The sequence below is a fragment of the Arvicola amphibius genome, chromosome 9, assembly GCF_903992535.2.
Source record: "Arvicola amphibius chromosome 9, mArvAmp1.2, whole genome shotgun sequence".
Classification (NCBI taxonomy): domain Eukaryota; kingdom Metazoa; phylum Chordata; class Mammalia; order Rodentia; family Cricetidae; genus Arvicola; species Arvicola amphibius.
In genome coordinates, this window is record NC_052055.2 from 61,341,105 (window position 1) to 61,363,556 (window position 22,452).

Consider the following 22,452-nt stretch of genomic DNA (forward strand, 5'->3'; position numbering starts at 1 on the left):
GTAGAAAGTAGAAAAAGACAAGATCTCCTAAGTAAATTGGGAGTATGGGGACCTTGGGGGAGGGTTGAAGGGGGGAGGGGAGAGGCAGGGAGGGGAGCAGAGAAAAATGTAGAGCTCAATAAATGTCAATAAAAAATGTAAAAATAAACTCACATGGTACTCCATTAACATGTGTAGCATATTAATCAATTAGATCAATTTGTTTTTTAAGTATGCACTGGATCAACAAACGGCAACACTAAATTCCTTGGGAGCACAAATCTCCATTGTGTCCACATCTTCCAGTTGCAGTCACGTAAGCAGGTGTACTGTAGATATATTTAATAATTCATGTAAAAAAATAACTACATTCTGTTCTTATTCATTTAACTACACAAAGCAATTTGCAGATCCCCACATGCTACTTTTTGTTCCCTGATCATTCCTAACTCCCAGAGCATGACTGCTCCATTCTCAGCTCTCCTCTCTCTGGTGTTCTCAAGAAACTGGGGATCTAGGACACATAAGTACACACATATACACACGTGCACCTCCCTGCTCCTCCACCTTTCTGCCCTCTCCCTTGGGCTCTCCGCCTGTGTTCCCTACCATCCCTCCCAGCCCTTCTGGAGATGATCTTTTTATACAGTGTGATGATGTGTCTCTGTCCTTCCTCACCTGCCTAAGGCTCCTTCTCATTGGTTTAATAAAGAGCTAAATGGCCAATAGCTAGGCAGGGGAGGATAAGTGGGACTTCCAGGAAGAAATAGGAACTCCGGAAAAGAATCTGAGGCACAAGAGATTCACCAGCCAGATGTGGAGGAAGTCATACAGTTGTGAGGAGAAAGACAATGTGGTAAAACTCGGATTAATATAAACAAGTTAAGGTTTTTTTTTTTTTTTTTTTTTTTTTGGTTTTTCGAGACAGGGTTTCCCTGTAGTTTCTAGAGCCTGTCCTGGAACTAGCTCTTGTAGACCAGGCTGGCCTCGAACTCAGAGATCCGCCTGCCTCTGCCTCCCGAGTGCTGGGATTAAAGGCATGCGCCACCACCGCCCAGCCCAAACAAGTTAAGTTTTAAGAGTTAGTTGGGAATAAGCCTAAGCTAAGGTCAAGCTTTCATAATTAATAAAAACTCTGCACATCATTATTCAAGAGCCAGTGACATATAAAAAAGGCCTGTTCTGCCTGCATGGTAGTGCACGCCTTTAATCCCAGCACTCAGGAGACAGAGGCAGACGGATCTCTGTAAATTCAAGGCCAGCCTGGTCTACAGAGTGAGTTCTGGGATAGTCAAGACTACACAGAGAAACCCTGTCTCAAAAAACAAAACAAACAAAAGGTATAAATATACAAAATGGCCACACAGATGGTCAAGAGGTGGCAAAATCCAGAATGGGTTTAGTTCTCTTGAGCCTAAAGCTTGGAGACTTGGGAAAGAAATTATCTCTGAAAAATCAATTATGGGCGGTGGTGGCGCACACCTTTAATCCCATCACTCGGGAGGCAGAGGCAGGCAGATCTCTGTGAGTTCGAGGCCAACCTGGTCTACGAGAGCTAGTTCTAGGAATGGCTCCAAAACTAGAGAGAAACCCATTCTCGGGAAAAAAAAAAAGAAAGAAAGAAAGAAAGAAAGAAAGAAAGAAAGAAAGAAAGAAAAAAAAAGAAAAAGAAAAACCAATTATGCCTCCCTTAACTTCCCTTTATCTCAATTCAAATACAAGATGAGAAGCTGCAGGGAAGGTGACCCAGCTAGCTGGCTGAACTGGTGTTCACAGAGCTCCACCCTCAGGGTTAAGATGCTGAGTGAGAGCTGAGCTCTGTGGTGAGGGGATGCATGTGGAGCACCCCCAAGGCTTTTGAGAAGAGCCCATTACTTAACCAGGACAGGCTTGTCAGCAGGACAGGCGATGGCAGGAAACAGGCTGGACACCAGCTACGGCTATCCCAACAGGCCTGCTCCAGTCAGACCTATGTTCTCTCCCTGCCCAGGTATGCAGCCCTTCTTGTCAAACTTAGAGCTGAAAATAGTTCAGGCAGTTCATCCCAAAAGGAGAACTATCAGAGTTCAAGGACTTCTGTCTTCAGGGAGACGTGTACCCAGGCACGAACGGGCCTGCATCTCTGGACACTCACACCGGAAGGATGAAGAAAGGGGACGTTCCTCCCATTCCTGCCGAGATAAGTGAATTCCTGCACTGTGCAGTGGTGCAGAGAGGGACCAAGACAGCCCTGGGAGCAGAGAACCACAGGAAAGAAAATTGGGAAGAGACAGGACGCAGTGGTGAGTGCTAGGCATTAGTGGAACACGGGGTTGGGGGGTCCTTCAAAAGACTCACTGAGACCCCAGCAAGGAGTCGTGGTCCTCCTTCCATAGACTTTTTCATCATATTCAGAAGCAGCAAACATGAGTCCATTAAGAGAGGCCCTAGCCAGAAGCATTTGCAGTGGAAGAAGTAAATAAATAATAGGGATAAAAGTCTGGATAGGAACCACGCTCTCTAATCTGGGGTCAGAACACAGAAAGCAGGCTCCAGGACCTTGGTGGAAGATAGCTGTCACTTTTTCCTGTTCGTTCAATCTGTATCCGTATCTCATGGCAACGGGAAATCGTCACTTTCCAAAAAAAAAAAAAAAAAAAACACTGCTAGTCTTAAAATCTCCGAGTAGCCAGGGGCAGTTCTTTTTATTTTGTATTTGCTTAAAAAGCTCAGGAAGCCTTTGCTAATGTTCTTGCTTGGGGGCCCAGCATTTACACTTAGTCACTGTCCAGAGCCCTTGTTTTAGGAAAGAATGAGATTGCTGTTGCGTAACTCAGAATTGTGTGTGTGTGTGTGTGTGTGTATGTGTGAGTGGGGGTGTGTGTGTGCATGCGTGCGTGTGTGTGTGTGTGTGTGTGTGTGTGTGTCTATGTGTGTGAATGGAGCAATCCCTCTTCTCCCTTGAGACTTTCTGGGAGTACTGGGGACTGGCTCACCCATGCCTAGGGTGGAACCATGCCTAGGGATGATTGGCACTGCTTTTGGATGGGCCCGTTGGTGATGGCCAGGCAAACTAGCATAGAGGGACTGAAATTCTCCAGTCAGTCCCTACCCCAACCCTGTGGGCACAGGACAATCTGAGGAATCCAGAAGACGCAAGGACCCACCAGAGAAAGGAGAGTAACAGAGGGACAAGCTAACCTGAGGACAGAGAGGGGGTGAGGGCTGGTCTGTGGCCAGATGTCTGTCCCTAAACACATCTAGAATATGATCCCCTGCTTTTACTGACACCCTCCAGGAGTTCAGGATCCCCTTTCCTGCCGCTGCATTCCTCATAATCCTTTCCTCATTTCCCTGCTGCTCCTCAGCCTTTTTATCTTCCCAAAAGACTAGGGGTGGAGTCTCTGGATTTTTTTTTTCCACAGACACAGGCCAGGAGACTTCGTCCCTTTCTCCCTAGGTCGGCTTCTTGACATTAGTAGGAGCTTCTGCCCAGGGGCCAATTAGGTCTCTTCTAGCGTTTATCCCCCACCATGATTCCTTTTGGCTTCACACTTAGCCCTCGGCCTTCCATTCTGGAGGGGTTTCTCTCGGTCCTTCATCTTCCTGTGCAAACAGGCATGCTAACTGGATTTCAGGGTTCACTGTCCTTCCCTTCACTCCTCCCTATCCCACAGCCCCTTCAGCCAGATGAACAGCTCCCAAATTCTGGGCGAGATTCCCAGGAACAAAGCAAGAAAAAAAAATCAGAACAATTTTGGAAGTAAACAGCAGCTGAGGGAAAAGCCGGATGGACCCAGGTGGGTGGCCCTCCAGTCCACCCAGTTTAGGGAATGAGACCCTGCCCTCTTTCCCTCCCGCTTCACCTGGCTTTCAAGGGCGGGGTTTTTAAGGGCTGCTTCTTAAAGCAGAGGAGCAACGGCCCGCAGCAGCCACATTACACTCTGGAAGGAGTGCACTGGGCAAAAACGCTGACCATGACCCGGGACAGGCTGCCGCCTCTACCGCTGCTGTTGTTGCTAACCCTGTTACTCGCTGCGGGCTCAGGGTCCGGGGCGCAGACCAGCTGTCGCGGGGGCTGCGTGGAGGAGGAAGACGCAGGGTCGCATGCAGAAGGCTGTGCAGAAGCTGGGGGTTGCCTCCGGAGAGAAGGGCAACCGTGCGGGGTCTACATCCCTAAGTGCGCTCCAGGACTGCAGTGCCAACCGCGAGAAAACGAAGAGACACCTTTGCGGGCCCTGCTGATGGGCCAGGGCCGCTGTCAACGCTCCAGGGGCCCGTCAGGTGAGTTCACGTCCCACTCCACCTTCCACCTGCCCACCTGAGACAGACGTTAGTCTCTCCTGGCAGGAACCTGATCGATGCAGGTGGGCAACTTCGAGCCTGTGGGACCAGCCCATTGATTTCCTCCCAGGCCTTGCGTGGACCACGAAGCGGAAAGATCAAGGACCAACTATGAGGCTGCGTGTGGCAAGGGACACCTGAGAATGAGGGAGACGGGACTCCCCACTCTCCCTTTCCCCTATTTCTCTTCTCCTGAGGGAAAGGGGCATATGTAGGAGAAGGCTGGAGAGTTTCAGTTTTAGCTATCTTTTGTTCCCGGCAGGTTCATCTCCACCACTCTAGTGACCCACGCTAGAGATAGGACCTAGATTCCAAATGGAGGAGGAGGAAAGGGAACCTCAGACTCCAGTTCCACACACTGGCAAATGTCTCCTGCTCCTCGCTCAATGCCAGTGTTGGAAGTATCTGATCCCTGAAGTCTAGAAGAAAAGACACTGAGTAGTATCAGGCTAGACTGGGGAAAGTGGACAGACCCTGGAGGGCCTGGGAAGAGCCAAAGAGGCGGGAAAGAAGAAATCTGCCAAATCAGCCTTATTATTTAAACCTGGTCAGAACTGAATGCCCCCCCTCTGCCCCACCCTACCCCAGGGATGAGCCCGAGAGACTGAGTCATTGGGCGGGTGGGACCAGAGTGAGTCAGCTCTCAAAAGATGGGGGGTGAGGAGGCAACTGGAAGCTGGAAGATAGGAAGAGTCCTTGGGTTTTCCACAGAAAGGGATAATAAATGAATTCGGATCACTGGTTTTGCATGCATGTAATTCGGGCAGGAAGGTCAATCAGCATAGTCTTTGGCTACAAGGTATCAGGCAGCCTAAACTACATGGGACCCTATCTCAATCGTGGACACATTCTCTCTCTCTCTCTCTCTCTCTCTCTCTCTCTCTCTCTCTCTCTCTCTCTCTCTCTCTTACACACACACACACACACACACACACAGTCACATATGTGCGGGTGTTGGAGTCCCATTCTTTAGTGGCAGAGATCAGGCTCCTAGGGCTCCTCTCAGAAGATGCATTTCGGTTTTAAAAAAAAAGGCGATTTGAAGCATCACCACAGTAGTTTGGCACTAAATGCATGGAATGAGGTACAAGGTCTGAGGAAGACGTGGTGCCCAGGGAATGAGGGCTGAGAAGACTGCAGAGGGAGAGGAGAAAAGAAAAAATATGAGAGTTTATCTTTGGCATGCTGCCGTTTTCCCCCAGCCTTTTCCTAGCCCCTACTTACTTCTGTCGCCCCTTCCCAGTCCTAAGCTCTCCCGAGAGTACCCAGAGACTCTCCAAGACCAGGTGCAACCTGAAGTCTGGAAGTCTGGAAGCCTCTTATTTCCTGCCCCTTTGCCATCCTCAATGCATCCTGGTTAGGGGTTGAATCCAGATGCTCCTTTACCATAGAGGTGAAAAGGCCCTCAAAGTAACTATATCTCAGGCCTGGGAGGGTGGACTGAGTCACCGGAGGGGTCACAACAGGGACACACATTCCATTGGGTTCCTTTGGACACCCCCCCCCCCACACACACACACACACAGTTCTTCTCTCCATCTCCCTGGCTTGGTGTGCCCTCTTCTGTCCTCCAGTGGAATAGGTAAGTCTTTTCACAGAAGGCCTAAATGGAAACAACTAATAGTGCTTTGTGTTAGCTCTGAGCTTTTGCTTTCCAAAATGCTCTCCCTTATAAGACTTAAAATGGCTCTGGAGGGCCAGGCGGTGGTAGCCTATGCCTTTAATCCAAGCACTCAGGAGGCAGAGACTGGTGGATCTCTGTGAGTTCAAGGCCAGCCTGGACTACAGAGCTAGTTAGTTCCAGGACAGCCAAGCAAGCCTACACAGAGGAACCCTGTGGGGCCGGGGGAGTGGTGGAGGGGGGGAGCAGTTGCTCTGGGAAATATTATCTGTAGGATTTTATCTTTATTTCACATGTGTGGGTGTTTTGCCTGCATCACATGGGCCCCAAAAGTGGGGTTCCTTCTTCTGCAACTGGAGTCACAGCAGCTGCTGTGAGACACCATGAGGATGCTAAGAATCGAACTCTGGTCCTCTGGAAGAGTAGCCAGTGCTCTTAACTGCTGAACAGTCTCTTCAGCCCCTGCTGAGCAGACCAGACTGGCCTTGAGCTTGTGGCAATCCTCTTGCCTAAGCCTCCCAAGGGCTGGGATTAAACCACCATGCTATAGTCGTATGATATTGAGCTCTTTGGACTTTTGGAGGGCCAGCCACCCAACTCCCAAATGAATCACACACAGAGGCTTATTCTTAGTTGTAATCTTATGGCCTTAGCTTGGCTTGTTTCTTGCCAGCCTTCCTTAAACTTACATTATCCTGTCTACTTTTTGTCTTTGGGCTTTTCCCTTTCTCTTACTTCTTTAAATCTTTTTTTTTTTTTTTTTGGTTTTTCGAGACAGGGTTTCTCTGTGGCTTTGGAGCCTGTCCTGGACCTAGCTCTTGTAGACCTTTTCTCCTGCCTCGCTATTGGCTGTTCAGGTCTTTACTAGACCATCAGGTGTTCTAGACAGGCAAAGTATCACAGCTCACAGAATTAAACAAATGCAACATTAAAACAAGTAACTCCTTAAAATAACTTCCCCAACCCCATACCCACAGTATAATTATTTGTTAGAGGAAGAAATAGCAGCCAGGTAAAACTAGGAGAAAATCTGGCTACTTTTAGTTCATAAAGCCAACAGCTGGTCTCACTTTAACCAGCAGAGATGGACCAAGGCTATTGCAGAGCTAGTCTTTGGCCTTGACCGACTTCTGATTTATTCTCCCCTTCTTCCTGTGGCCACAGAGGAGACTATAAAGGAAAGGAAACCCCATGGAGGTGCCTCCCACCAACGTGACACAAGCCACAGAGACCGGCAGAAGAATCCAGGGACCTCCACCACCCCTGTAAGGCCCAATCCAGGGGCTGTTCAAGACACTGAGATGGTACGTGTAGGGTTGGCAGGGAGGCAGAAGGCTGGAGATTTCCATTGGAGACTGCTCCTCGGACTTAAGGAAGTCTGGACCAGGCAGGATCCTGAGATTCTGACCACCGTCCCCACCCACCCCTGTTCCTCTCCAGGGTCCTTGCCGCAGACACTTGGATTCCATACTGCAGAACCTCCAGACTGAGGTCTTCCGAGGGGGCTCACACGGGCTCTATGTGCCAAATTGTGACCTCAGAGGCTTCTACAGAAAGCAGCAGGTAAAAAGAGGCCTCCTCTCCTCTGTGCGAGTTCCCTGGCAGGAAATGAGAAGGGATACTTACCAAGTGGCAAACAAAGATACAGAAAGGATGCTTTGGTGTGCTGGTACATGATAAAAGGTTAGGAGCGAATTCCTGTTTCAAAAACAGACAACAAACTAGGACGTCCACATAAGCTATTTCCCCTGCCTTTTGGGATCTTCCAACTTGAAGACCCACATAGACATGAAAAGAGTCAGGAAGCTTGTAACTTCAAGGCCTGCCTGGCCTACAAACTTATTTGGCCTCTGTCTCAAAATAAGTAGTAAAATAAAAAGAAGCCTGATTTGAAAGAAAAAAAGTCAAAGGTCAACTATTTCAGTAGAAGTGACCTCTCGACAGAGGCCTTGCCAAGGCTGTCAAGCGAGAGCCCTGGGAGCCCTCAGGGGGCATATGAGCTGCTGAAGTCCAGGCCGCACTTTCTGACTTAGCCCTCTAGGCTGAGAACACCCATTTCTAACCCAAAAGTGATGCAGGTGCAGTTGATTTGGGAGCTACATTTTGAAAACTATTGTTCTGCCCTAGCAGGATGGGGCCCTAGTTACTTGGTAAAGTTCTTAACTCTGAGATGTTTCTCCTGCTCGAAACTTTGGACCTCACCCTGGTCTGTGCTTCTCTCCCCAGTGCCGTTCCTCTCAGGGGAATCGCCGCGGTCCCTGCTGGTGTGTGGATCCAATGGGCCGGCCCTTGCCAGGGTCTCCGGATGGCCATGGAGGTTCTCAGTGCTCTGCCAGGGGCAGTGGCTAAAGCAGGACACTGGCAAGAACACAGGGCTGTCGTCTGAGTGTGGAGTGATGGTCACCGGGGCTTTGTGCCCCAAGATCAACCTTCAGGCCCTGTCCCATTGTTCCCCTTGCCCTCGCCCTTAACACATCTAGCTAGAAAAAAATGCTGACTTGGGGCACTAATAAAGCTGTGTTGGGGGTCTCTGGTTTATGTCTGTGTGTCCATCCCTTCCAACTCTGGAGACCCAGGCTCTCTGTCTACCATTACTCATAGACCCTGTCAGTCCTTTCATCCTTCTAGCAAAGCAGCAGACTATCACTGGTGTGGGCCTCACACCCTCTAGCCTCACCCCATACCCACCTGGGTTCCCGCTTGGGGACTGGCTGAGATCATGGCCTGCTGTAGCATCTGGCTACTGGTGAAGTTTAGTGACTGCAACCTTGTTTCTATTGCTGATCTTTGGACTGATGGAGGAGGAAGATTAATGGTTAATCCCCAGTAGGAATTTGCCAAAAGGGAAGTCTCAAAGTGCTTACCTGCCCTCCGTTCTACCGGTGTTCAGGTTCCATGTGGTTTCCCCAGATTGTTTGTGCTGGCAGTCACCTGATGAGGTAGAGACTTTTTGTCCTTTTTTTTTTTTTTCCCAAGAAGCTTAAAAAGTTTGGGCCTTGGGCCACTTTCCTGCAGTTCCATGGGCAAGGAACAGCAAAGGGAAGCATCGCAACCCCTGGCACTATTCAGTTGTTTAATAAGTGTGAGTCTGACCTTTCTGCTTGTGTGGTCACCCAAGGTGTAGAGAAGAACTGACATTCAGGGGCCTTGCTGCCTAGAATAACTCGAAGGACCTCAACATCACACGTCACAAACACAGCCCTCAACAAAACATCATTACACACACACATGTACTACAGACCTCATCAAGTGCCCTCAGAGAGCTGAATACCAGGTACAAGAAGATGTTTCTGGCCCCTCCCTGACCTTCAGCCTCCCTAAAGAGCAGGAGGTGCCCTGCTATGTGATAAGCACAAGGAGGCAAAGTCCCCCTCCCAGCCTTAGGCACAGATTCACTCCTAAAAGTGAGATAGCAAGCATGAAGCTGGCCATTGTGGTTGTGGGTAGAGAGGCCAGGACCTGAGAGGCCCTGAGTACGGATAGATAACCTCTCTGACCCCCGCCCTCCAGAAAGGACTTTAGTCTCTGGAACTGTCAGATCTCCGAGTGGGTAAGAGCTCAACCTATGAGGTAGGTTGAGAAGGAAAGGAAAAAGACAGACAGCGCTGCCCGCTGCCCATTCCAGACTGCCACCATGGAGTCCACGAGGTCCCAACTGCGGAGAAGAGAAGGGCTGGGAGAGACGCAGGAGAAGGGAGTCTGTGGAGAAGGTGAGCTCCCGCCCCACCCCCGCCAACCTGAGGTGAGAAGTCCTGCTTACAGAGTGAGCTGTGCCGCTGGAAACTCCCTTCCTTGGTACCTGGGAAGCCAGGGGTTTCTGCACTATTCCCACTGGGATTGGCATGAAGGAAAGATGTTCAGAGCGTGGCCTTTCCATCTTTAAGGGTGAATGGAGCACTTCGTTCCTGTTTCCAGCAGCTGCACCAGGCTCTTTCTTGCCAATGGCCTCATTCACTGCACACGTCACTCCCCCTTCTAGTGACTCCACTCAATACTCTAAATATTGCCTGGGAACAGAGAGGCTAGTAAGCACACAGAAAGCATTTTCCAGATCAAGGTCAGCTCTGACTAGAGCCCTAACTCTGCCCTCTTGGGTGCCCCCTTTGCTTCTTCCTCCTAGGAGACGGTAAGACGCACAGAGCCCCAGACTTGGTGCAATGGACCCAACATACGGAGGTGAGGATCACAGAGGACATGTCTGGACCAGGGTTGTAGCTCATCTGGTGGAGTGCACCACATGAACCCGTGGACGGCATACACTGCAATGCCAGCGCTTGGGAGGCAGAGGCAGACAGATCTCTGTGAGTTAGAGGTCAAGGCCACCCTGGTCTACGGATCAAGTTCAAGAGTTTGAGGGCAGTCAGGGCTACACAGAGAAACCTTGTCTCAAAAAAAAAGTGTTTTCAAGCTCACAGTTAGAATTAAGATTAACTGGAAGGCAGTGTTGAAGCCTAAATCACCAGTTACTGCTTAGCTTTTTTTTCATTAGTCTTTAGCAATAATCAGAGATAAGACCTCACTTTTAAAATTAGTAGTAGTAGTGGTAGTAGTGGTGTGTGTGTGTGTGTGTGTGTGTGTGTGTGTGTGTGAGATCTTCAGAACTCAGTTCTCTCCACTGTGGGTTTGGGAGTCACGAGGCTTCCACAGTAAATGCTTTAAAATCTTCCGGGCCATCTCACCAGCCCAGTTTTTGTATATTGTAAAGCCTCAGGTAAATTGGTAGCACTGTTCAGACAATGCCAACCTAGATCCTGCCTCCCCCAATTTAAAATAGGTTTGTTTACATCTTGTAAATTAAAAAGAATCAGGCTAGCAAGGTGGTGGTGGTGCCCGTGTTTAACCCCAGCACTCAGGAGGCACGGCAGGCAGAACTCTGAGTTCAAAGCCAGCCTGGTCTACAGTGTGAGTTTTAGGATAGCCAGGGCTACACAGTGAAACCTCTGGCTTGAAGAGAGAGAGAGAGAGAGGTAGTTGGGCTAAGATGGAGGAGCAGGGTTGGGCTGGCGAGGTCTTCCTGCTAGCATGGCTACGGTTCAGAGGTTAGGGTGAGGTTGGAGGCGGTGGTCTCACAGCTTCCCTCCTGCCGTTATTCTTTTTCATCTTTGAGATGAATCCCTCACTCAAACTGTACTAAAACTTATCATCCTCCTGCCTCGGCCTCCAAGTAGCTGGGTTTCAGGCGTATGCCACCACATTCAGCCTCTGCGGAGTTTCTTTGTCTTCCCGGCTGCCCTGAGAAGACAGAGATGTTGGGGAAGCTCTAGGGCCATTCTTACACCTTCCTGTTTCCAGCACTGAACACTGCGTGGTCCAGAGAGCTCAGTAAACGCACGGTAAGGAAGGAATGGCTGCCGAGAGGGACAATGAGCCCTAGCCCGTCTTTGTCCTGCAGGCTGTGAAGACCCAATTTCTGGAGCAGGCACAGATACAGCTGGCAGAGCTGCTGGATCAGGCCATGTGGGAGGCTGTGCAAGCCTACCCGCAGGAAGACAAACCTCTTCCCCCCACTGCCCCAGACACTACACGCAAGTGAGTCTGAGGGTCCCACACAGGTGTTCTTCCTTGGCAGCCTTGGTGTGACCTCTGCTCTTCTGATTACCCAGTCTTCAGAGCCCTGGCCTCCATCTTTCAGGTCTGGCTGTGCCCCATCCAGACCTGCTGCCACTGCTGCTCCTTCTTACCTTCCACATGGCACTGCCCTCCACCCTCCACCCTCGCTCTTTGGGGTCTAGTTCTGAACACTGTCTCAATCTAGGACCCGGGAGTTACCCCATGTGAGACGGAAGGTTTTTATCACCCGAAAGTCACTGCTTGAGTAAGTTGTGTGGAGGACAAAGGATAGGAAGAGAAGGGTTGGCTGGGGGTCCCACAGATGTCACGGTTCTCCTACGTGGGCTTCCGTGCTCTGCTGGGAGGATCCGGGAGGGCTCTTCCCTGGTGTTAGCGAGGCGGACCAATCAGCAAAAGGAGATGCCCCAGTCACGGCTTGCCCTCCGCTGGAGCTTTGGATTGAGCTCCTCTGCAGGCTGCTGAAGAGCCATCCATCCTGACCCTCGGGCTCCTTCCTTCCAGTGAGCTGATGGAGGTGCAGCATTTCCGAACCATCTACCACATGTTCATCGCGGGTTTGTGTGTCTTGATCATCAGTACCCTGGCGATCGACTTCATTGATGAAGGAAGGTAGGGCGTCCTCCCCTCCCCACACACACACACACACACACACACACACACACACACACACACGGTGACCTGATCAGATGCCCTGCCCTACCTCCCACACCTCTTTCTCTCTCCCTCCTCCTCATTGACTTTCTATCAAGTACAAGTCCTGGGTCCAGAGAGGTGAGCGTGAAGCCATCCTCACCTTTGCAGCACCTCCATCTGTTGGAGAGGACTGTCAAATGCAGACCTTAGAGGAAGACCCTCCCTGAGAAGCCTGCATTTTGGTGCTGCCGACCTGTCCCAGGGACAGGCTTGTAAGTGGGGGAAGAATGGAGGACCTCGGTTCAGCTGAAGCCCCAAGCATCAGGAGGATGAGGCAGGGGGATCTCTATGAGTTCAAGGCTAGCTTGGTATACGTAGAAAGTTCCAGGCCAGCCAGAGCTATATAATAAGAGGTTATCCCAAACAAACAAACAAAATAAAAATAAAAAGAATAAGAGCATTATTAAAGGGATTACAGCTCAGTAAAATGTCAAGTCAGGCTGAAGGTAGTTTGCTTGTTTTTTGTTTTTGTTTTTGAGACAGAGATGTCTCAAACAAAAACTCCCTCTGTAGACAAGGCTGGCCTCGGATTCACAGAGATCCACCTGCGTCTGCCTCCCGAGCACTGGGTTTTTGTTTTTAATAGTTCAAGTTTGCTGTCAAGTGTTTCCTGTGCATTCATATGTCCGCAGGTCATAGGTCAGAAGAGAGTGTACATTGGATCCCTTGGAACTGGAGCTACAGATGGTTGTGAACCACCCTGTGGGTGCTGGGAATTGAGTCTGGAAGAGCTGCCGGTGCTCTTAACCACTGAGCCCCCTCTCCAGTCCTAAACAGTACATTCTTTTAAAAAGCTGTTTGTCCCAGCACTCGGGAGGCAGAGGCAGGCGGATCTCTGTGAGTTCGAGACCAGCCTGCTCTACAAGAGCTAGTTACAGGACAGGCTCCAAAGCCACAGAGAAACCCTGTCTCAAAAAAAAAAAAAAAAAAAAAGCTGTTTGGTTGTTGTTTGTTTTGCTTTATTTTTGAGACAAGGTTTCCATCCTTTTGCTTCTGCCTCTGAAGTAGCTGATAAGTCAAGCAAGTGCCAATACACTCCTCCCAGGCAAAACCCTGAGCATGGAGGAACCAAATTAATAATAATAAAAAAAAATAAAACCAAAGCTCATCTCAACCGTTCATAGCCTCATGTTTGCCATACTGAGCCATTGACCTAGGGCTCCAAAGATCACTTAGATCAAGCCTATCCCGAGACTATGTCTCTGAGGCAACAGTCTGCACTGGGAGTCCCCACAACACCAGGGCAAACTTGAACACTTTCAGAACACAGCCTATCAAGGGTCTAGCCCAACCCTGCATGAATTGGACATTGGTGACCCCTACAGCAAGAAGATTAGACATCCAAGGTCATCCTCAGCTACTTAAGTGAGCTCATGGTCAGCCTGGGATACCAGTCTAGAAAAAAAAGCATAAACAAACCTATACTAGGTTTGTTCTTTTGAGCCACCAATCGGCTCTCATTCATGACATAGAAGCTTACTATGAGCTTAGACACATTTCTAGCTAGCTCTTTTAACTTAAATTAGCCTGTTTGTCTTTCTTTTTACCTTCCTAACTCCTGTATGTCTTACTTTCTGTGCTCAATGTCTGCTGCTTGGCATCTACCTGGCTTCTTGCCCCATCCACTCCTTCTCTCTCCTCTTTCTTCTCTCTGGCCTAGATTTTTCTTCCTATTTATTCTCTCTGCCCGCCAGCCCCACCATACTTTCTCCTGCCTAACTATTGGCCTTTCGGCCTTTTATTAGGCAGGCAAGGTAAAACAGCAACACTTCTTTACATAACTAAATGCAACAGAAACAAATGAAACATATCTTTTTAAAAAATTATTTATTTACTATATATACAATATTCTGTCTATGTATGCCTGAAGGCCAGAAGAGGACACCAGACCTCATTACAGATGGTTGTGAGCCACCATGTGGTTGCTGGGAATTGAACTCAGGACCTTTGGAAGAGCAAGCAATACTCTTAACCGCTGAGCCATCTCTCCAGCCCCTGCAACATATCTTTGCCCAGTTAAAATAATATTCCACAACACAAACCCCTCAGTTTGCCCAAGTCTTCCTTCCTGTCTCCTAGGCTGATGCTGGAGTTTGACCTACTCATCTTCAGCTTTGGACAGCTGCCCTTGGCGCTGATGACGTGGGTTCCCATGTTCCTGTCCACTCTGCTAGTGCCCTACCAGACCCTGCGGCTGTGGGCTAGGCCTCTGGCTGGGAGCTCCTGGATGCTGGGGGCTGGCCTGGGCTGTGTTCTGCTGGCGGCCCACGTGGCAATGCTCTGCATCCTTCCAGTCCACGTGGCGGTGAAGCATCAACTTCCGCCCGCCTCGAGCTGCGTGCTAGTCTTTGAGCAGGTGAGAACATGGGGATCCCTGGACCAGGTCCATATAGAGAATGGGCACTGACATAGCGTTGGGTCTGGTAAACCTGTGACTCTGAGGAAAGTCAACAGATGATGTTGCTAGGTAACACTAACTCTGGAGAGAGTTGGTGGGATGAGGACCACCCTGTCCACCTTAGCCCTTGTCACAGCATGATCTAGTTAAGCTATAAAGTCATGAGACAAAAACTAAAAAATGTTAGCAGGGCCATGGTGGCACACACCTTTATTTTATTTTATTTTATTTTATTTTATTTACTTTTGGTTTTTCGAGACAAGATTTCTCTGTAGCTTTGGAACCTATCCTGGAACTAGCTCTTGTAGACCAGGTTGGCCTCAAACTCACAGATCTGCCTGCCTCTGCTTCCCAAGTGCTGGAATTAAAGGTGTGCACCACCACTGCCCAGTTGGCACACACCTTTAATCCCCAGCACTTGGCGAGAGGGGGGGCAGAGGCCAGTGGATCTGTGAGTTCAAGGTCAGCTTGGTGAGTTCCAGAACAGTCAGGGTTACACAAAGAAACCGTGTCTCCAAAAGAGAGAAAGAAAGGAAGAAAGGAAGGGAGGGAGGGAGGGAGGGAGGGAGGGAGGGAGGGAGGAAGGAAGGAAGGAAGGAAGGAAGGAAGGAAGGAAGGAAGGAAGGGAAAAAGAAGAAACAAAGAACAAAGAAACAAGTAAACTGGGCTCCTGCCAGGCTGGTTTGACTTGGCTCGCATCTGAGTACAGAGAGGTTAAGTGGTTTTTCTCAGAACCTCAGAGCAGTTTTGATCCCTTCCACTACAGGTCAGGTTCCTGATGAAAAGCTACTCCTTCCTGAGAGAGACTGTCCCTGGGATCCTTTGTCTCAGAGGTGAGGTGTCCCGCTGACCCACTGTGAACTGGATCCTCTTGGGCAGAGTCAGAAGAAGCAAAGCTCCGCCTTCGCCAGCCCCAAGCCTGCTGTCCAGCAGACACAGATCTGGCCTGAGCTGGACCAAGTGGCCCTATTCATGAGCATTCTCAGACCTCTTCTGAGAGAATCACTCGGTTTACTCAGACCTCTGGTGCTTTCCAGTTCCCAGGCCCAATCTGAAAAGGCAGGGATGAGAGAGAATCTTCTTAGAGGAGATCAGGGTAAAAGCGGAGGAGAATGGACTGTGGCTGCCTAAGGAAACTCTGGCCACAGTCTGCAATGTGAGCGAGTTCAACCCCTTCGGATGCATACCTTGGGTCCCTCCCCAGCCCACCCTCCCCATGCTAACACAGCCTTTTCATTCCTGCCCAGGTAAGGGTATCGGTGCCCCTAGTTTCTCCAGCTATCTCTACTTCCTCTTCTGCCCTACACTTATCTACAGAGAGACATACCCCAGGTTAGACCTTGCCGCCCCTCCCCTCATACCTGGGCCTAGTGAGGGTGGTACCCTTCTCCCACAGGCACTGGCCACTTGTTTGGAAGGAAGTAAAGAGAAAACAGGCTGCCCCTTCCGCTGCCCCGCACCTTCCCGTGGTCCACTGTCCCTAGCCATCAACCTGGTTCTGTCCTCCACAACCCAGGTCTGAGCATAGGCCCCGCCCCCTGCAACCTCAGGGAACCCTCTCAGGTCCGGGCATTGGAGGGAGCCTGGAGAGGGCTGAGGGTCTAACAGTGGATGACATAAAAGGGTGAAAAGTATGTTTTCCTATCGCTGCTGCAGGACACCCAGCATCAGGTGGAATTATGTGGCCAAGAACTTTGCTCAGGTCAGAAGGTGGGGTAGAAAATGGCCAGCTCTTGACTCAGGGTGGCTTAGAAGTAGGGGAGGCTGGGAAGGAAGCAGCAACCTGACAAAGCCGTGTGTCCTCCTGTGTGCAGGCCCTGGGCTGCGTGCTCTATGCCTGTTTCATCCTGTGCCGCCTCTGTGTCCCTGTCTTTGCCAATATGAGCCGGGAACCCTTTAGCACCCGCGCTCTGCTGCTCTCGGTCCTGCACGCCACGGGCCCAGGTAAGAGCTTCATCACAGTGAAGAAAGGCCCTGCCCTGCCCTGGGAAGACTTGTCAGGACAAGTTTCACTCTGTCTCCCTTCCATGCTTATCACTACCACCTTCACATAGCCTGGTGGCCTAGCTCCCCACCATCTTCACGTGGCCTGGTAACTTAGCTCTCCACCATCTTCACGTGGCCTGGTGACCTAGCTCCCCACCACCTTCACGTGGCCTGGTAACTTAGCTCCCCACCACCTTCACGTGGCCTGGTGGCCTAGCTCCCCACCATCTTCACGTGGCCTGGTGGCCTAGCTCCCCACCACCTTCACGTGGCCTGGTGGCTTAGCTCCCACCTACTTTTCCCTTTCCCCCTTGGGCCTAGATTTGCTGCCCAGATGAAATCCCTCCTGTGAATTAATCACCATGGCTGTGCTTCAAAAGCCCTTCCTGCCTTCCTGCTTGCCTGTGTTCCTTCTCCCTCCCTTCCATCTACACTGGGGAATGAACCTAAGGCCTCACACATGCCGGCTTTACCACTGATCTCCAACCTTACCCTCTTTACAAGTCTTACTTTGAGACTGAGTCTCACTAGGTTGCTCACGTAGGACGGTTTTTAATGTGTATGGATATTGCATCTGAATGCATGTTTGTGCACCACATGTGTGCCTGGTGCATACAGAGGCCAGAAGAGGGTGCTGGATCCCCTGGGACTAGAGTTAAAGATGGTTGTAAGCCTCTGTGTGGGTGCTGGGAATCGAACCTGGGTACTCTGGAAAAGTAGCTAGTACTCTTAACTGCTGAGCAATCTCTCCAGCCTTTTGATTTTCTCTTTTCCTTTCTTTTTAAAATGTTTATGTTTGTTTTTGAGACATCTCTACCCAGGCTGACCTTAAACTCAATCCTTCCGCCTTTTTATCCCAAGTAGCTAGGATTGCAGGCTTGCCATAGCGGTAGGGCTCGGCTTGGAATGCCTCTTCTCTACTTTGCAGCTATGGAATCGGATTCCTTCCTGGAGGCCCACAGCTAAGATGGTTCTCTCTGGGAAGCTTCTCTTCCTACTCTTTTTTTTCTAAGTTTTATTTTATTGCATATACTTATTTTTATTATTTTGAGATAGGGCCTTGCTATGTGCTTAGGCTCCCCTTAGGCCTTGGCTCAGGCGATCCTCCTGTCTCAGCCACAGTAGTTAGGACTATAGGTGCACTGCCTGCCCCACAGCCAAACTCCTTTTCCAGTCCACTCCTTGTTCTGTATCCTCTTGAACATTCCTGGTTGTCGTGACCATTAGTTCCCATTATACCTGACCTTGATCCATACATGACTTTCAACCTTTGTGTGTCTGCCTCAATATTAGGAATTTCCAAAGGCCAGGGACATTGTGAGCCTATATTTCTGGTTTTCAGCCATAGGTAGATATCAATCACATTAGCAAATGTGTAAATTAAGGAATGCATGAATGATGGATAAATGAATGCTTGCTAAGTGTTGGGGCCCTTGATGGCTGGGCAAAGGCTCTAGAGAGCCGGGGGCTGCGGGGCTGCGGGGCTGCACCTCTTGTCCTGCCCGCCAGGCATCTTCATGCTGCTCCTCATCTTCTTCGCCTTCCTGCACTGCTGGCTCAACGCCTTCGCCGAGATGCTGCGATTTGGAGACAGGATGTTCTACCGGGTGCGGCCTGGACGGGGGCCCACGGAGAGCAGTGGTTGGGGAGGTTGACCAAGGGCCCAGGGAAGAGGGTAGCTGGGGTGGGTGTCACCTTCCAGTGGTTTTGGTCTCCTGCAATAAGCACTGTGGGCCTCAGGGTGTGGGGATGATGCTTCTCCTCTCAGCAGCAGGCCTGACTGCTCTTGTGTGGGCGGAGTGTCAAGATCTTGTCTCTGAGTGGCTGGGGGGGGGGGCCCCAGATTGGAAGAGGGAATGGGAAGAGTGTTGCTGTCTCTGTTTGGCCAATAGCCAGCCCTTCTGAGAGGATAGAGGTGGAGTGGGTGTGGGGCGCAGCAGTACCTGGGACCTGAGAGCTCACCTCCATTCTTCCCCAAATCCACATCCTCCCTAGGACTGGTGGAACTCTACTTCCTTCTCCAACTACTACCGTACCTGGAACGTGGTGGTCCATGACTGGCTGTACAGCTACGTGTATCAAGACGGACTGTTGGTAGGAGCTATTCACACCTCTCAGTTCTCACAGTCCTGGGGCTGTGGGTATGAGCTAGCCACACTTCTCAGTTCTCACAGTCCCGGCAAATGGGCTTCTTTGGGTGCCCTCTCCTTTTATTCTGCCCTAGTAATATTGTTCAGATAAAAGGAGAGATATCTGGGGCTGGCTGGCCACCCTGGCCTTCCCGCAAAGTTTCAGACGAATGAAACCCTGTCTCAAAAAAACAAAACAAAATAAACAACAACAACAAAACCACAAAAGGACCCCAAGTAACAACATTATCCTCTGACCTGCACACTCAGGCAATGTGCACTTGTACACAAAACATGAACATGCACGCACAAAAAAATTAAAGTTGGGGGCCAGGTATGGTGGTGCACGCCTTTAATCCCAGCACTCAGGAGGCAGAGGCAGAGGCAGAAGGATCTCTGTGACTCAAGGCCAGCGTGGGCTACATGTGGAGTTCCAGGACAGTTAGGACTATAAAGAGAGACCCTATCTCAAAAAACAAACAAAAACAAATAATAATAATATTAATACTAATAATAAGGCTGGGGACATATATTAATAATAGAGTGCCTTCCTAGCACGTATAAGGCAAATGTCTCCAACCCTGTCAAAATACAAAAAACAAACAAAAACCCCCAAACCAATAAAATCACAATTTAGGATCAATAGATTAGAACGATGCCCTTCAATAAGACTAGTGTGGACCCTCTGACCCCAAACCCCACCTTCTCTCCATTAACTCCACTCCTTCCCGGCTTCGTGGAGAGGGAGAGACGGTACCGCAAGAAATGTACTCATTCTCTTTCTTGCCCACCAGCTTCTGGGCAGGCAGCCTCGTAGGGCGGCCATGCTGGGAGTGTTCCTGATGTCTGCGATTGTGCACGAGTACATCTTCTGCTTTGTTCTGGGGTTCTTCTACCCAGTCATGTTGATGCTTTTCCTTGTGTTCGGAGGTGAGCTTAACCTCTGATACAGAGCCAGGAGGCCGCTGGTTGGGGGTGGGCGGAGGCCTGGCTGCTCCTGAGACTCTCAGGTCTTCTGGGGTCTGCCGGGTCTGAGTGACCTTGGGAGGCAATACGCATATCCGGAGGGACTAGGGGAAAGATTTCTGGCTACAGAGAAGCATTTGGTCAAAGGATGTGGAGGGAATGGGGAAACCTTGGTATGTCTGGGAAATACAGCATAAGATTCAAGAAGTGAGGGCAAACTGAGCTTCCCCCAGTCCCTTGAGATCTTCAAGAGTTTCTGCAGCTGGGTCCAAGATCTTGTCTGGGGAGCACGGATTTCCTTTCTGGTACATCACTTCCTAGCCCCTAGCATGGGAGGCAAAAGGAGACAAGACAGGGGTGTAGAGCTGAAATGACAAGCCGTCTCCTGGCCTAGGGCTTCTGAACTTCACCATGAATGACAGGCACACGGGTCCAGCCTGGAACGTCCTGATGTGGACCTTGCTCTTCCTGGGCCAGGGCATCCAGGTCAGCCTGTACTGCCAGGAGTGGTATGCTCGGCGACACTGTCCCTTGCCCCAGGTAAGGCAACGGCCTCTCCTGTTCCTCAGCTGAGAGAGCAACCAGCAGCCAGCCCTTTGGGGCTCTGATTCTATAGCTGTGGTCAGAGACAGGGCATGGCTAGGGGAGGGGAACTCACATTTTAGATTCATAATGTGTGTTGCCAGAAGTGACCTCACTCACAATCTACCTTTCTATGTCACAGACAACATTCTGGGGGCTGGTGACACCACGATCTTGGTCCTGCCATCCCTAGAAGTCAATGCACCACACTTAGATGATGACATCAGCGCTTCTCTACCCGTCAAGCCCAGGGCCAGGACTCCTCGCTGCACTCCCCTACCCCATTTGGAGTCAGGAACTTGCACACAAGACCTGCCAGGGGACCATGGAGGCTCTAGGTACACACCTCTCCGGGCAGCTGACCACAGACGCGGTGTGGGGTGATGCGAGCACCCTCTGTGGAGTGGGCACAGGTCAGCTTCTTGCCCAGGGCTCTCCAGATGTGAAGAGACCGGAAGGACAAAGGCCACCGAAGTCTGAGAGTGTCTGGTTCTTTCTATTCCTCCCTCCCCATGCAACAATAAAATCTCTTTTCGTGCATTCTCATCGTTTACCGGAAATGCATCTTAGTATTTTTTCGTGAGTTTTTTGTTAGTGTGACTTTGGTTTTGTGGGGGGTTTGTTTTATTTCACTTTGTTTTAGCAGGGTCTTACTATTTAGATCTAGAACTGGCCTGAAACTCGCTTTGTCAACCAGGTTGGCTGCAAACTCACAGAGATTCACCTGTCTCTTTCTCAAGTGCAGGGATCAAAGGTGTGTGTGTTCCATCACACCTGGGGAAAATGGACGCTGTGAACAAATGACTTTACAAACAGCAAACAGCCTCATATACCTTTCATGCACACACACACAAACCAAGTGTATATATATCTCTGCCGCTGCACACTTTCGGAAGGGCATTTTCTAGTCATGCACACACACATGTACACATATCAAGTATACATCTCTACTGCTGTACACTTCCAAGAGGGCACTTTTTTTTTTTTTTTTTTCGAGACAGGGTTTCTCTGTAGCTTTGGTGCCTGTCCTGAAACTAGCTCTTGTAGACCAGGCTGGCCTCGAACTCACAAAGATCCGCCTTCCTCTGCCTCCCGAGTGCTGGGATTAAAGGCGTGTGCCTCCACTGCCTGGCTCCGAGAGGGTACTTTCTAATCATGCATGCACAAACACAAGCACACACACACACGCACACACACACACACATCAAGTGTATATCTCTGCTGCCACACACATCTGAAAGGGCATTTGCTAGAAAAACAAGTTAAAGCATTGTTGAGGGAGGGGCTAGAGAGACATGTCACAAGCTAAAGGTTTGTGTTGTTCTTGCAGAGGATCTGAGTTCAGGTCCCAGCTCCCATATTCAGAGACTTGCAATCGCTTATGGTTAAGGTGCTAAGAGATCTTACACCCTCTTATGGCCTCTGTGGGCAATATACTCCAGTGTACACACCCACGCCCATACACATACGAATACTTGATTAAAAATAAAAACAAGGCACATGCATGGTGCATAGACACTCATGCAGGTAAACACACATGTACACACATGCATGGGGCACAGACACACATGCAGGTAAACACACATGCACACACATGCATGTAAACACCCATGCATACAAATACATGGTGCACAGACACATGCAGGTAAACACACATGAACACACATGAATTGATGTGGGAGAGTCTTCTGTTTGTGCTGATTTCAATAAAGAAACTGCCTTGGCCCATTTAATAGGCCAGCCCTTAGGTGGGTGGAGTAGACAGAACAGGAAGAAGGAAGTGAGGTAGATGGCTCAGTCAGATGCCATGCCTCTCCTAAGTGAGACTGCCATGCCTCTCCTCAGGGAGAGATGCCATGAAGCCAGCCACCAGGTCAGACGTCCTGAATCTTTCCCCGTAAGACACCACTTTGTGGTGCTACAGATTATTAGAAATGGGTTAAAGCAAGATGTGAGAATTAGACAATAAGAGGCTAGAAATAATGGGCCAGGCAGTGTTTAAAAGAATACAATTTGTGTATTGTTATTTCGGGGCATAAGCTAGACAGGCGGCTGGGAGCCGGGTGGGAATGCAACCCGCAGCTCCTCACTACAATGCGTGGTGCAGACACACGTGCAGGTAAACACCCATGCACACACATGCATGGTGCACACACACATGCAGGTAAACACCCATGCACACAGAAATAAAACAAAATGAGGGC

General features: G+C 49.9%; 2 protein-coding genes and 1 long non-coding RNA gene across 6 annotated transcripts; 2 read left to right on the forward strand and 1 right to left on the reverse strand.

The window, feature by feature from the left end:
- Positions 1-2,162: 2,162 nt before the first annotated feature.
- Igfbp6 (insulin like growth factor binding protein 6) lies at positions 2,163-8,461 on the forward strand. Of its 2 annotated transcripts, XM_038341727.1 has the most exons (6): positions 2,163-2,261; positions 3,636-3,758; positions 4,006-4,242; positions 7,088-7,227; positions 7,364-7,486; positions 8,150-8,461. In XM_038341727.1, exons 2-6 carry the CDS (start codon positions 3,749-3,751, stop codon positions 8,270-8,272), a joined length of 633 nt encoding a protein of 210 aa, XP_038197655.1. In that variant the 5' UTR covers positions 2,163-2,261; positions 3,636-3,748; the 3' UTR covers positions 8,273-8,461. The 2 variants fall into 2 exon arrangements, with proteins under 2 accessions (XP_038197655.1, XP_038197654.1); XM_038341726.1 differs by lacking the exons at positions 2,163-2,261; positions 3,636-3,758 and having other exon boundaries at positions 3,765-4,242.
- On the reverse strand, positions 6,943-8,705 carry LOC119822424. The gene is made up of 2 exons (XR_005286787.1): positions 8,612-8,705; positions 6,943-7,521 (listed from the first exon to the last, which is right to left on the reverse strand). It is a non-coding gene; the product is annotated as an uncharacterized LOC119822424 (long non-coding RNA).
- A 720-nt stretch (positions 8,706-9,425) lies between these two features.
- Soat2 (sterol O-acyltransferase 2) lies at positions 9,426-20,808 on the forward strand. 3 transcript variants are annotated; one of them, XM_038341722.1, is made up of 15 exons: positions 9,426-9,633; positions 10,044-10,099; positions 11,316-11,452; positions 11,679-11,738; positions 11,996-12,103; positions 14,267-14,543; positions 15,352-15,418; positions 15,833-15,917; positions 16,242-16,287; positions 16,400-16,529; positions 18,081-18,178; positions 18,567-18,665; positions 19,495-19,630; positions 20,061-20,206; positions 20,391-20,808. In XM_038341722.1, exons 1-15 carry the CDS (start codon positions 9,558-9,560, stop codon positions 20,439-20,441), a joined length of 1,572 nt encoding a protein of 523 aa, XP_038197650.1. In that variant the 5' UTR covers positions 9,426-9,557; the 3' UTR covers positions 20,442-20,808. The 3 variants fall into 3 exon arrangements, with proteins under 3 accessions (XP_038197650.1, XP_038197651.1, XP_038197652.1); XM_038341723.1 differs by having other exon boundaries at positions 10,047-10,099; XM_038341724.2 differs by lacking the exon at positions 9,426-9,633 and adding an exon at positions 9,647-9,665.
- The last annotated feature ends 1,644 nt before the right edge of the window (positions 20,809-22,452 follow it).